This window comes from Hyla sarda, chromosome 6, assembly GCF_029499605.1.
Source record: "Hyla sarda isolate aHylSar1 chromosome 6, aHylSar1.hap1, whole genome shotgun sequence".
Taxonomy (NCBI): Eukaryota; Metazoa; Chordata; class Amphibia; order Anura; family Hylidae; genus Hyla; species Hyla sarda.
The window spans coordinates 26,282,366-26,297,371 of NC_079194.1; the positions used below are offsets into that span (position 1 = coordinate 26,282,366).

At 45.0% G+C, this 15,006-nt stretch overlaps 1 protein-coding gene across 1 annotated transcript in view; it reads left to right on the forward strand.

The window, feature by feature from the left end:
- The window catches only part of SLC30A7 (solute carrier family 30 member 7), a 40,404-nt gene extending 26,729 nt beyond the window's left edge, over positions 1–13,675 (forward strand). Inside the window, exons 8-11 of the mRNA XM_056523382.1 lie at positions 4,769–4,904; positions 9,056–9,146; positions 10,008–10,157; positions 12,245–13,675. Of these exons, the coding sequence (XP_056379357.1) occupies positions 4,769–4,904; positions 9,056–9,146; positions 10,008–10,157; positions 12,245–12,292 (425 nt within the window). The 3' untranslated portion in view covers positions 12,293–13,675. The remainder of the gene's footprint in view (positions 1–4,768; positions 4,905–9,055; positions 9,147–10,007; positions 10,158–12,244) is intronic.
- Positions 13,676–15,006: the final 1,331 nt, after the last annotated feature.

The window sequence follows — 15,006 nt, forward strand, 5'->3', positions numbered from 1 at the left end:
TACCTGTCCTCGGGGCTCCGGCGCGTCCTCTTCGGGATCCCCTGCATCGTCGGCGCTCTACATCGTCGTCATCACGTCACCGCGCACGCCGTCCCGTCATCCAATAGGAGCGGCGTGCGTAACGACGTGATGGCGGCGACGGAGAGCGAGGATGCCGGGGAAGCAGAGGCCTTGCCGGAGCATCGGGGACGCGGCGACAGCGATGAACGGCGACATCCAGGGCAACGGTGACAGTCTGGAGCTATGGAGTACAACCTCCAATACCAGTGGTCTTCAACCTGCAGACCTCCAGATGTTGCAAAACTACAACTCCCAGCATGCCCGGACAGCCGTTGGCTGTCCGGGCATGCTGGGTGTTGTAGTTTTGCAACATATGGAGGTCCGCAGGTTATAGACCTCTGTCCTATACTTTACATTGCACGGATCCCTCAACATACGATGGTTTCAACAAACTATGTTCCATTTGGAACGGATTACCATCGTATGTTGAGGGACCACTGTACTCTGGAGAATTTTTTTTTTTCAAATGAACTGGCTCCAGATAGTTATACAGATTTGTAAATTACTTCAATTTAAAAATCTTAATCCTTCCAGTACTCATCAACTGCTGTATTCTCCAGAGGAAGTTGTGTAGTTCTTTCCAGTCTGACCACAGTGCTCTCTGCTGACACCTCTTGTCTGTGTCAGTAACTGTCTAGAGCATAAACAAATCCCCATAGCAAACTGCTCTAGACAGTTCCCTACATGGACAGTGGTGGCAGCAGAAAGCACTGTGGTCAGAACTACATAACTTCCTCTGTAGTATACAGCAGCTGATAAGTACAGGAAGGATTGAAATTTTTAAATAGACGTAATTTAAAAATCTGTATAATTTTCTGCCACCAGTTGATTTGAAAACTTTTCAATTCATCCGGAGTACCCACTTTATTAGCAGAACCCAAGCAGACAAAAATTGGTGCAAATTGTAATATTTTTTATTTTTTTTTGTCTGGTCAGATCCTGCTAAATGAACAGACATCAGACTGACCCCATTGAAAGGGTTATCCAGGCAAAACCTTTTCTTATATATATATATATATATATCAACTGGCTCCGGAAAGTTAAACAGATTTGTAAATTACTTCTATTAAAACATCTTAATCCTTCCAATAGTTATTAGCTTCTGAAGTTTTCTGTCTAACTGCTCAATGATGATGTCACGTCCCGGGAGCTGTGCATGATGGGAGAATATCCCCATAGGAACTGCACAGCTCCCGGGACGTGAGTCATCAGAGAGCAGTTAGACAGAAAACAGCAACTCAACTTCAGAAGCTAATAACTATTGGAAGGATTAAGATTTTTTAATAGAAGTAATTTACAAATCTGTTTAACTTTCCGGAGCCAGTTGATATGTAAAAAAAAGTTTTGGCCTGGAATACCCCTTTAAAGAGTACCTGTCGCCTAATAACTTTTAATATAGTGTTCCTTTTGTAATTAGCAGACACTTTCCCATTCACTTGCTTTTAAAATGATCAACATAAATATGTTCAAAATGTAATAGAAAGAAATGGCCACTAGGTGGCTCTGTTCCCTGCCACAATTAATACAGTGAGTTCGGTCTCCTCCTGGCCTGGCAGGAGACCAATCTGGGGTAGTGCTTCTCTGCACTGAGCTTGAATGACAGCTGCGCAGGGCCTCACTGACAGCTGCGCAGGGCCTCACTGACAGCTGCGCAGGGCCTCACTGACAGCTGCGCAGGGCCTCACTGACAGCTGCGCAGGGCCTCACTGACAGCTGCGCAGGGCCTCACTGACAGCTGCGCAGGGCCTCACTGACAGCTGCGCAGGGCCTCACTGACAGCTGCGCAGGGCCTCACTGAAAGCTGCGCAGGGCCTCACTGAAAGCTGCGCAGGGCCTCACTGAAAGCTGCGCAGGGCCTCACTGAAAGCTGCGCAGGGCCTCACTGAAAGCTGCGCAGGGCCTCACTGAAAGCTGCGCAGGGCCTCACTGAAAGCTGCGCAGAGCTTGAAGTCTTCTATTCATCACAGCACTGCAACTATGTGAGGGCGGAAGTTGGCCCCCAGCAGGCTTCAGTGATGTCACTTCTCCTGCTGGGAGATTGCACTATGTGATCAAGAATAAAGGTAAGATACACAGCTTTTTAAAGCTCTGAAACTTTTTTTTTTAAGGGTGGGGTGTTAGGATTAGTTAGGGAACATAGCCTGAGGTCATTTAGAAAAATTTATTTGGTGACAGGTACTCCTTAAAGTCATTGGGATCCATATGTGTGTGTTGTGCAAAAGACCATTCAGCTCTGGTTTCTAACAGAGTCTGTGATACAGATGTGAGGCCTAGAGGGTTTATCCCAAAATTAAATGTTGTCCCCTGTTCAGTGGTTTATCTAGGCTTGAAACTTTCCATTATTATGGTGAAAATAATTTGCAAAAAAACATAAAAAGTATCCTGCACAGGATTGGAAGCTGCAGATTTGATGTTGTGTTCGGTTATTTAGATTACATTGAACTCTGCAGCATAAAATCAGCTGCATCAAATATGCGCATGTCTCTGTATGTGTGAATACACCCTTATACAGTGTATGCCAAGCAGGGTGCCTCCAGCTGTTGCAAAACTACAACTCCCAGCATGCCCGGACAGCCTTCGGCTGTCCGGGCATGCTGGGAGTTGTAGTTTTGCAACAGCTTGAGGCACCCTGCTTGGGAAACCCTGCCCTAATAAGTGTGTTCTTATATCTGTGGCATTGCCGTATTGTCCCAAGTGTTATCCGCTATGTGATCAGTTGAATTTTACTGTTGTCTTGTGTTTGACTATAAATGTCCAGCAGGGGGCAGCAGAGAACTAGACAACGGTGTCACACGTAGGATTCAAACTTGAATTTTCCATTGACACTTTTTTTGACACTCGAAGGGATTCAGTGCCCTGACGTGTAATGGTTCTTTCCTTTTTATAAATATTTTAATGGGTTCTCAGAAACCACACATTGTAATTCCTTTAAATTAGGTTTTCCAGGATTTTTTTTATTTTTATTGATGAGTTCACCTGTTTGCCAGAGCCGCAGCAGCACAGACGCATCCATACATTGGCTTGGCCATGCTGGGATTTTAACCATCTAAGTGAAGGGAAGCTTAAAGGGGTACTCCGGGGGGAAACTTTTTTTTTTTTTTATTAAATCAACTGGTGTCAGAAAGTTAAACAGTAATCCTTCCAGTACTTATTAGCTGCTGAATACTACAGAGGAAATTATTTTCTTTTTGGAACACTGAGCTCTCTGCTGACATCATGACCACAGTGCTCTCTGCTGACATCTCTGTCCATTTTAGGAACTGTCCACAGCAGCATATGTTTGCTACAGGGATTTTTCTCCTACTCTGGACAGTTCTTAAAATGGACAGAGATGTCAGCAGAGAGCACTGTGTTCCAAAAAGAAAATAATTTCCTCTGTAGTATTCAGCAGCTGATAAGTACTGGAAGGATTAAGATTTTTTTTTTAATAGAAGTAATTTACAAATCTGTTCATCTTTCTGGCACCAGTTGATATAAAAAAAATTAAAAAGTTTTCCACCGGAGTACTCCTTTAAAGGGTTACTCCGCTCCCCAGCGTCCGGAACATTGAATTCCAAATGCTGTCTGCGGGCTTCCGTGTTCACTCCCGCCCCCTCGTGATGTCACGGTTTGCCCCCTCAGTGAAAGTCTATGGGAAGGGGGCGCAACAGCCATCACACCCCCTCCTATAGACTTGCATTGAGGGGGTGGTATGTGACGTCACATGACAGGGCATAAAGTCATGAGGGGGCGGGCGTGCACACAGCGTTTGGAACTCCAATGTTCCGAACACTGGGTAGCGGAGTAAACCTTTTGAAGGAGAAAAAAGGTTTTCAAATTATCTGGTGCCAGAAGGTTAAACAGGTTTGTAAATTACTTCTATTTAAAAATATTAATCCTTCCAGTACTTATCAGCTGCTGTATGCACTATAGGAAGTTGTGAAGTTCTTTCCAGTCTGACCACAGTTCTCTCTGCTGACACCTCTGTCCATGTCAGGAACTGTCCAGAGTACAAGAAAATCCCCATAGCAAACCTCTCCTACATTGGACAGTTCCTGACATGGACAGAGGTGTCAGCAGAGAGCACTGTGGTCAGACTCCCGCTACATAATCTGTTCTGCATTATTCTGGTCCCTGGCAATACTAAGACACATTTTTGTCCTTGCACTTCATTGATGTCTTCCTGAGCGCACACATTGGAGACATTTCTAAGAATCTGATTAAACAGTACCTGTCACCAAACTAATCTTGTAATCTATCGTTCCTTATGTAATTATAAGGCACTTTGCTATTTACTTGCTGTTAAAGTTCTCATAGGTGTTTAATGTGATTGAAAAAATGGCCACTAGGTGGCTCTGTTCTGTTCCCTGCTGCCAGTCAAACAGTTAGTTTGGTCTCCTCCCAGCCTGGCAGGAGACCAAACTCAGGAAGTGCATGCGGGTCATGGGGGAGGCACAGCTCTCACAGGCTTCAGTGAAGTTGCGCCTGCTGGGGAACGCCCACTTTCTCCTACCGGGAGCTCACACAATGTGAGCAAGGGGAAAGGTATGATACACAGCTTTTTAAAACTTGGAAAAAAATTAGGGCAGTAGGGGGTGTTAGGAGTAGTTAGGGAATATAATCGGAGTTAGTTTAGAAAATATGGTTTGATGACAGGTTCTCTTTAAATAAACTCTGACGTACCTTGTGGTGGATTCCCACACTGAATGTTTTTATCTTCTTCTTATAGGGGTATTTTTGCACATTGTTGCGGACACACTAGGCAGTATCGGTGTGATCATCTCCACTATCCTGATGCAGCGTTACGGGTGGATGATTGCGGATCCGATTTGCTCAATGCTCATTGCTTTGCTTATCTTCGTCAGGTGAGTGCCGCAGGTATATTGTGTTAGCTGTTATTATTACAGACATAAAATTAAAGGGAATCTGTCGGCTGCAATTCGCATTCCAAACTGCTGACAGTGTTAGGATACGTTCACACGCGCACATTTTTTAGCAGGTTTTCCGCTGCGGATTTGAAAGTGGGCGGACTCTTCTCGGCTGTCCGCAGCAGATTTTCTGAGGCGGAATTCACGCTGCAGAAAATCCGCCACAGTCCCTACTGCATTCAATGGGGCTTGCGGCAGATTTTCCGTAGTGTACATTCCGCCGCTGAAAATCGGCTACGGACAGCCGAGAAGAGCCCGCCCACTTTCAAATACGCAGCGGAAAACAAGCTAAAAAATCGGCACGTGTAAACGTACCATTACATAGTTTTTTAGGACAAGAAGAAACATCATACCTTTCATATATCTCTTTGCTTTCATAACATGGTTGCATTCTGTGGTGTAAAGTGTCAAAGAGGCGTTCCCATGTCCCTGGAGTCCTGAAGACTGGAACGCCTCCTCGCTCCCCCTACCTCACGAGCCCTGCGCACAATTTGCATGTACAGTGCAGAATTGAGATTTGGAAACAGGGCTCGGCTTCATGCAGGGAAAGGTATGGGAGGGGTCAAGGAGGCGTTCCGGTCCTCGGCACTTCAGGGGGCGTGGCATGACTGCCCACCAGATTTATTTAAGGGTTACTCCACCCACAGACATCTTATCCCCTATCCAAATGATGGCCGTCACACCCCCTCCCATAGACATGAATAAGGGGGCGTGGTGTAACATCACAAGGGGGCGTGGCATAATGTCACATCTCTGGCTGCCCAAAACCAGCGTACTGTTCAGAATGCCAGGTGCCGCATGGAGATCGCAGGGGGTCCCAGCAGCCGGACCTCCGTGATCACATGTCTTACCCCCTATCCTTTGGATAGGGGATAAGATGTCTGTGGGCGGAGTACCCCTTTAAGGGGCCAGTGCACAGGCAGGTTTATTCAGCGGCCAGTGCCCCTTAAATAATCTGCTGAGACGTACAGCAGAAAACGTTTACTTTAGGCTTTGAGATAAACCAGTCATAGGAAATTCCCCCTAAACTTAAACACACCTTTTTAAGTTTTTGTTTTTTTATATAAAAATTTTTTATGCTTACCGTATTTTTCGCCCTATAGGACGCACCAGCATATAAGACGCACCCAATTTTAAAGGTGCAAAATCTAGAAAAAAAAGATTCTGCACCCAACAGTGATATTCAACCTGCCGACCTCCAGATGTTGCAAAACTACAACTCCCAGCATGCCCGGACAGCCAACGGCTGTCCGGGCATGCTGGGAGTTGTAGTTTTGCAACATCTGGAGGTCCGCAGGTTGAAGACCACTGGTATAGGAGGTTATACTCACGTGTCCCCGCCGCTCCGGACCAGTCGCCGCTGCCCTGGATGTCGCCCCATCGCTGTCGCCGTGTCTCCGGGGTGACCCCGACGCTCCGGACGTAGTCTTCGCCATGATCCACGCTCTCCGTCGCCGTCATCGCGACGCTACGCACGCCGCTCCTATTGGAGGACGACGAAGTGATGACGTCGAAGGAGAGCGCCGGCCATGCAGGGGATCCCAGCACGGAGCAGACACCGAGGAGTCAGGTAAGGTCCCTCCCGGTGTCCTGTAAGCTGTTTGGGACGCCGCGATTTCACCGCGGCGGTCCCGAACAGCCCGACTTTTGCTTCAGACGCGGCGGTCAGCTTTGATCGCCGCGTCAGAAGGGTTAATACAGGGCATCACCGCGATCAGTGATATCCTGTGTTAGCCGCGGGTCCCGGCCGTTGATGGCCGCAGGGACCGCCGTGATAGGCGTGTATTCGCCGTTTAAGACGCACCGACTTTTCCCCCCCCCCAAAACGAAAAAGAAAAGTGTGTCTTATACGATGAAAAATAAGGTATTTTATAGTTTACTTTTAAAGTGTGTGTTTGTTTGTGTGTTCTTTTTTTTTTTTTTTTTTTTTTTTATGCATGCAGCCCAATAAGAAAGAAAGAAATAACATTTAGCTTTTTTTAATGCCTGTAATAGTTACACATGTAAAATAAAACCTGAGCTATGCACCATTTCCCACTTTTCCACATTAAATTCAATTTAATTCAGCGTGAAACATGTTATGAATGTAAAATAGGTGTATTTTGAAGCGAAGTATCAGCATTTTACACTTACACACCATGTGTGAACATACGGTAGCTTCAGAGGCATTTTCACAGTATTTAAATAAGCACCCTATCATAGCACCCTGTGACACCTTTTCTCCTCCATGACACACACACTTTATTACTTCCTTTTCACACAGAGTGGGCATTGCTTGATCTTGCGGCTTTTTTCAGAAACAGAAAGTGAGGCCTGTCTGCAGCTATAGTCAAATTTTTGGGTGTCTCAGTTCCTCAGTAATTCGGTGCTTTTAGGTTTTACAATACCCAGTTCTGATACATGAAAGAAAATGTTCTCAAAACGCCTGCGCGTCGTCTTCTTTCTTCTTATACTATAAGGCAGCTTTTCCGAACTCATGTGTCTGCAGCTGTTGCAAAAAATTACAGCACCCAGCATGCCCAGACAGCCGAAGGCGTCTAGGAGTTGAAAGTAAGGAGCTGCAGACAGCGCCATCTGCTGGAATGAGCACACAACAGCACCCAGCAGCTTGTATTGTATTAAATGCAAGCTGCGGAAACCAAATAGAAGAAAAAAGGCTTTTTTTAAAGGGGTCCTCTGCAAGGGGGGGGGGGCAGTTATGTTTTCAAATGAACTGGTGCTGGAAAGTTACACAGATTTGTATATTACTTCTGTTTAAAAATCGTAATCCTTCAGAGGAAGTTGTGTAGTTCTTTCCAGTCTGACCACAGTGCTCTCTACTGACACCTCTATCCATGTCAGGAACTGTCCAATGTAGGAGAGGTTTGCTATGGAGATCTTCTTGTACTCTGGACAGTTCCTGACACGGACAGAGGTGTCGGCAGAGAGCACTGTGGTCTGACTGGAAAGAACTACACAACTTCCTCTGGAGCATACAGCAGCTGATAAGTATTGTAAGGATTAAGATTTTTTAAAAGAAGTAATTTACAAATCTGTTTAACTTTCTGGCACCAGTTGATTTAAATAAGAATAATTTAGCTTATATATGGCGAAACCAAGCAGATGGGCACAAAATGAGGAACTACTAAATGATTGCGTCTTTGTTCATCTGGTGAGGTCAAGGCCTCATCCGTGACCTGATCTTCAGGAGCTGCAGTTCTGCATATGACTGGTAATAACAAAACAACTCATTGTAGAACTACGGCACGAGGAGATCATGGAGTGTGTGCGTTTTATGGATCTTCAAGCTTCTTCTAGTTGTGCTCTGCAGGGTTTCTCCACGTGGCACCATTGTGCAGGGCGCTTGGTATCTCCTGTTGAGGGTTTGGTACATGATTTGACTGTAGTTCCTGTTGTGGTTTAGACAACGCCCGAACCCCATCCTAGTGCTCATAGAAATGTCACTATAATATTATATGGCAATAAATGTGCATTCGGTGCATATATATATATATATTATAAAATATTTTTTTATTATAATTTTTTTTCTATTTACTTAATTTATTTTTTAATACATGGTATGGGTGATAGATGCCACAGTATAGTAATACACTGGTATCAGTCAGAAACCATGTTCACATTTAACTTTTTGCATGCAGATTTCACAACTTATTCTGAGCTGTAAACCAGTCAGTCCGCCAAATGAATGGGATTACCACAACCCTGTTCGCTTGCATTGGGAAAATGTTCAATTATTTTTTAGCTTACATGTAGGGCAGTGTTTCCCAACCAGGGTACCTCCAGCTGTTGCAAAACTACAACTCCCAGCATGCGGGCATGCTGGGAGTTGTAGTTTGGCAACAGCTGGAGGCACACTGGTTGGGGTAAATGCTCCGTGAGTGGGTAGTATTGACCACATATTGTAGTAAATTGACTTCTTCATGAAGTATGCAGGAAATTTTAGAAAGATTTGTGGACGTGAGTTTTAATTTTATTTCATTTTATTTTTAATGGTTTTTAATTTTTTTTTAATTTATTTTTTTAAACATAGTTTTTATGCACTTCTCTAAAAATGTATTTCCACTAATCCTGTCCTATTCTCCCTTCAGTGTTATTCCCTTACTTAAGCAGTCTATCGGTATCCTGATGCAGAGAACTCCTCCATCCCTAGATTATTTGCTTCCTGATTGTTACCAGCGGGTAAGTTTATTACATCCCCCTATTGGTTTTTATTTTATTTTAATTTTTTTAGGGAACACTTCCACGTACAGCTCACGCAGCATATTTTATTCTGGGCAAAATCTGCTGCTGCCCTGTGTGTGCAGTCAGTTTTGGAGGCGGGGCAGCGCATCGGCGTGACTCTGAAGCGCAGCCCCATCTCCAAAACTCCCTGCACACACAGGGCAGCTGCCAGAAAGCCCTGTGCGTATGGTGATAGGAGGTTGCGCAGCTTATTTCCCGCTGCTGCAGCTGATTTTGTGCATCGTGAAATATGCCGCTTAAGAGTACATGGGACCGTAGCCTTAAAGGGGTATTCCGGTCATAGACATCTTATCCCCTATCCAAAAGATAGGGGATAAGATGTCTGATCACGGGGGCCCGCCACTGGGACCCCCCGCGATCTCCGAGCAGCGCCCGCATTCTATGCCATACTGCTGCTCCAGTCTCGGCAACCTCTGTGCTTCCGGGACTGGAGACGTGACGTCACGCCACGCCCCCTCCATTCATGTCCATGACCAGAAAACCCCTTTTAAGTGCACTTGTCAATTAAAAATAAATAAATTGACATGTCCAAAAGTTTATTGGTCGGGGTCTGTGTTCAGACCCCAATCGATGACTAGAAAAAGCAGGGAGAGAAGAGGGCAGCCGCACGCTTCTCTCCCAACTCTGTCTACAATCTGGACCCAGATCACATGACGCAGAACCAGGTGAGAACGTACATAATCGGATGGTGGTACAGTGCCTGAAAAGTGGGCTGTGATGTCGGTATGTGGATCGGCTCCTATCTCTCGGTTATGAGGGTTTATTTTACTTTATCTTTATTTTTTTTTACCTTTCCAGGTGCAGCAGTTGCAGGGCGTCTATCATCTACAAGACCCTCACTTCTGGACTCTCTGTACCGATGTTTATATCGGGACCCTGAAGCTGGTGGTAGGCCCCGAGGCAGACTCTCGCTGGATTCTTAGTCAGACTCATAATATTTTCACACAGGTACGGCATATTTGACATGGACTCTATTAGCGTTTCCATTAATTTTAGTCGGAATTCCTGAGGGTACAACAGCCTCTCTATACAGCACGATGTCAGCCTGATAGAATGTGGCCACTAGCGCTGTCCTAGAAGAGGAATCGTCACCGCTTCACGTTCATTCCAACATCCAGCTGGAAAGTACATATCAAAGGGTGTTTAGAACTCTGTTCACATCTGTGTTGTGCTTTGCAAAACTACAACTCCCAGCATGCCCGGACAGCCAAAGGCTGTCCGGGCATGCTGGGAGTTGTAGTTTTGCAACAGCTGGCGGCAACCTGGTTGGAAAAGGAAAGGTACAGGAATCCCCGCACTCACAAAAATGCTTAATCACCTCCAGTGTTTATTCACGTATAGGGAAAAAGTATAGCGACTCGGAGGACGCGTTTCGGCCAGCAGGTGGCCTTCTGCCGAAACGCGTCCTGCGAGTCGCTATACTTTTTCCCTGTATGTGAATAAACACCAGAGGTGATTAAAGGGGTATTCCCATGGAAAGCTTTTTTTATTTTTTTAAATCAACTGGTGCCAGAAAGTTAAACAGATTTGTAAATCACTTCTATAAAAAAAAAAAAAAAAAAAATCTTAATCCTACCAGTACTATTTAGGGGCTGTATACTAAAGAGAAATCCAAAAAAGAAATGCATTTCCTCTGATGTCATGACCACAGTGCTCTCTGCTGACCTCTGCTGTCCATTTCATGAACTGTCCAGAGCAGGAGAAAATCCTCATAGCAAACATATGCTGCTGTGGACAGTTCCTAAAATGGACAGCAGAGAGCACTGTGGTTATGACATCAGAGAAAATGCATTTCTTTTTTGGATTTCTCTTTACTATACAGCCCCTAAAAAGTACTGGAAGGAAAGTGATTTACAAATCTGTTTAACTTTTCTGGCACCAGTTGATACACAAAAAAAAAAAAAAAAACATTTCCACGGGAGTACCCCTTTAAGCATTTTTGTGAGTGCTGGGATTCCTTTACCTATCCTTGATGACTATTTGTCCATGTGCACCAAGCTACAGATACGAGTTCCGACTCCCCGCTACCTTTATAGACCTGGTTGGGAAAGACTGGTCTACTTTATGGGTTCTGTCTGCTTGCAGTGCTAGTATCCTACTGAAAAGAAATGGAATCTATGGTAGAGTCTCCAGTACTTATGTGAACAGAGCCCAACAGTGACGGGTATTTAACGTGAACAGCAGAACAGTATTTCTAACTACAGCAACATAGCCGGCATGTCTTTTGGTGGCTGCCAGTGATGCACTTTTTAGTTTTGCATTTACCAGGCTACCTGCCACACCTAGAGACTGACAGCCATGCTATACATCACCTAGAAGCAGGCAGCCATGTTATGCATAATCTTGTGCCAGACATGCATCCTTGCTATACGTCATCTAGAGGCAGGCAGCCGTGCTATACAACAGCTAGAAGCAGGCAAGCAGCTGTGCTATACAACATCTAGAAGCAGGCAGCCATTATTTAGAGGCAGGATTGCAGCCATGCTATACTGCTAGTGACTAGTGAAGTTCTGCCATGCTGTACATCATCAGCTGGAGGCAGGCAGCCATGCTATACGTCATCTAGAGGCAAGCAAGCAGCCGTGCAATAAAACATCTAGAGGCAGGCAAGCAGCAGTGCTATACATCTTGAGGCAGGCAAGCAGCAGTGCTATACATCTTGAGGCAGGCAAGCAGCAGTGCTATACCACTTGAGGCAGGCAAGCAGCAGTGCTATACCACTTGAGGCAGGCAAGCAGCAGTGCTATACATCTAGAGGCAGGCAAGCAGCAGTGCTATACATCTAGAGGCAGGCAAGCAGCTGTGCTATACATCTAGAGGCAGGCAAGCAGCTGTGCTATACATCTAGAGGCAGGCAAGCAGCAGTGCTATAGATCAGCTAGAAGCAGGCAGCAGTGCTATACAACAGCTAGAGGCAGCCATATTATGCATCATCTTGTGACAGACATGCATCCATGCTATACGTCAGCTAGAGGCAGGCAGCCGTGCAATATATCCCCACCTGAACCATTCGTCTCTCTCTTTTCACTCTTTAGGCTGGTGTCAGGCAGCTGTACGTACAGATAGACACCGCGGCCATGTGAACCTTCGTCAGACCTCATCTCTCGGACCAAAGCACCAACGCTAACACTAGGACCTGAGCTCAGGCTCTGAAAAAAAAAAAAAGCCACTGCAGGGATGCACCCATCGGGACCAAGCATCTCCACATGATGTTCATGTCTGGAGAGGGGGTCTTCCACTTGTGCCACATTTCCTTCAAAACTCAAATCAACTTTTTTTTTTTAATATACAGAATACGGGACATCATGTCTGACGTTGCCTTCTTTTTAGCATCTCGTTGGGTCTCTGTCCAGGATTGAGCCTCATCGGGCTTATATCTCCATGTAATACCGATCGAAATACAGTCGTTCTCCCAGCCGTACCGTACAGCGTGTAAGCACCTTAGGCATATCAACTCTGAATTTACTTGTACTGTGAAACCAGGTTTGCCCCCTCCCCCCCCCCCCCCCCCCCAATCTCTGGACACCGGAGACAACATTTGAATTTGACATATAATGTCCGGGTACTGTTGGGTTTTAATCAGACCGTCCTTCATATTGACACAGGGGAGGCTGCAGTATTACCTGGCAGGGAATGCTTTGGATTTACTCGCGCCCCTCTGTTTTTTTTGGAAACTGTTGCGTTCTGCAAATGGATTATTTTTATTTTGGTTTAGGCAATGTGTAGATATCTCTGACCAGTGTTAAAAAAAAAAAAAAAAATAATAATATCTGAACTCGCAACACTGCCGGTGCGAAAAGCAAACGGGACAGCACGGATATCGCCTGCAAATGGAAAACTGGATAGAATACTTACCCAAGTGCCTTCCCCGACCGCAACGTTGGGAGACGACGTTTCCGCAGCACAAGGAGGGAGGCGAGTCTGCGCCGCCTGCGTTCTCCGATGTCGTGACTTTTCTGCCCTACATATCCATCTTGGAACATATTACGTGATGCAAAAATGACTGAACTTGCACCCTCCAGTGCTGCTATCTATATATATATCGATCCAGTGATGTCCGCCCGTTCCTCGTGCACACGGACTTCTTCTACCTGCCTTTTTACGGAACTTTATAATCTATCGCCCTTCAAATGATGTTCAGATAAAATGGTATGACTGTATCCGGCTCGTTCCGCCGGCGTCCACGGGAGGAATAAAGGGCTAGAGAATATGTCCTGGGACGTATAGGTGCAATGCATTCTTCTGTCGTATTCCTGTCGTATTCTTTTATTTTAATTTTTTTAACCATTTTTTTTTTCTTCATTTGAAGGATTTTTTTATTTTTTTTTATTTTAAGGAATTATGAATTTTTTTTCATCACGAGTAAAGGCATAAGAGTTAATAATAGTTTACATAATGTTCGCAAGTTTACTTTGAACTATTGATGTCACCCAGTGAATTTATTGGCTCCGTAATCCTTGGAACAGTTATTTTATTTTTATTTTTTCCCCCAACCGGTATGCCTCCAGCTGTTGCAAAACTACAACTCCCAGCATGCCCGGACAGCCGTTGGCTGTCCGGGCATGCTGGGAGTTGTAGTTTTGCAACAGCTGGGGGCACGCTGGTTGGAAAACACGGCCATAGAAAGTCTGGGTTCATCTTATGACTTGTTCTATCGATTTTGGGGGCTTAACATCCAGACCCCCGACCGATCAAAACCTTTTTTTTTTTTTTTTTTTTTTTTTAGTTATCCAGGAATAGAAAAACAGAGCTAATTTCTTTCAAAAACCACTCCCCCGTCTGTCCCTAGGTTGGGCGTGGTTCTGCAGCTCCGTTCCATAACTTCCATTGAAGTAAATGGAGCCTAGATATAAAACCACATCCAACCTGGAGAAAGAGGTGGTTCTGTTTTAGAAAGAAATTGGCTCTGTTTTTCTATTCCTGGATAACCCCCTTTAAAGGGGTACTTCGGTGGAAAACTTTTTTTTTTTTTTTTTTTAAATCAACTGTGCCAGAAAGTTAAATAGATTTCTAAATTACTTCTATTAAAAAATCTTTATCCTTCCAGTACTTATTAGCGGTTGTATAGTTCAGAAAAAGTTCCTTTCTTTTTGGATTTTTTTATTTTTTCTGTCCACAGTGCTCTCTGCTGACATCTCTGTCCGTATCAGGAACTTTGTAGAGCAGGAGAGGTTTGCTATGAAGATTTTCTCCTCCTCTGGACAGTTGATATGGAAAAAAAATTAGTTTTTCACCGGAATACCCCTTTAACATTGCAGCTGAATCCCACTGCTTTCAATGGGATTCTGCCGCACTGTGTACACAGAGGAATTCCTGCAGCAGAAATATTTGCAGTGGAAATCCCGATTCTGGCTTTCGACGAAAGAATTGACAAGTCGGTTCCATTGGTGGTAGCCTTTTAAAAATGCATTGCCGTCTATGGAGCCGGCGTGTTTCCCCAGCAGTCCTAGCACCGGTGGAACACGCAGATTTGCGGGCCGTCCTTCCGTGTTTTCCCCGGACTGACATTCAGCAAATGTTCCTGCCGTGTGAACGAGGCCTCAATGATGTTGTAGTTCGCAGAGTTTCCTGGCCCACTTGTCGCATCATTGTGTTATTGAACAGTGCCATATTTCCACTTTACATATCGGCCACCATGACAGCCCCGTTATACTCAAAGTCGGCCGTCATGGTGGATTCAAGAAAACGGAATTATCGGTAAGGCTGCGTTCACACGGCTGTCTAAACCCGTAACGTTCTTCTCCTGTCAAAAATAAAAACGGACTTTATGGATGCATACGGATGTTATTCATTTGGA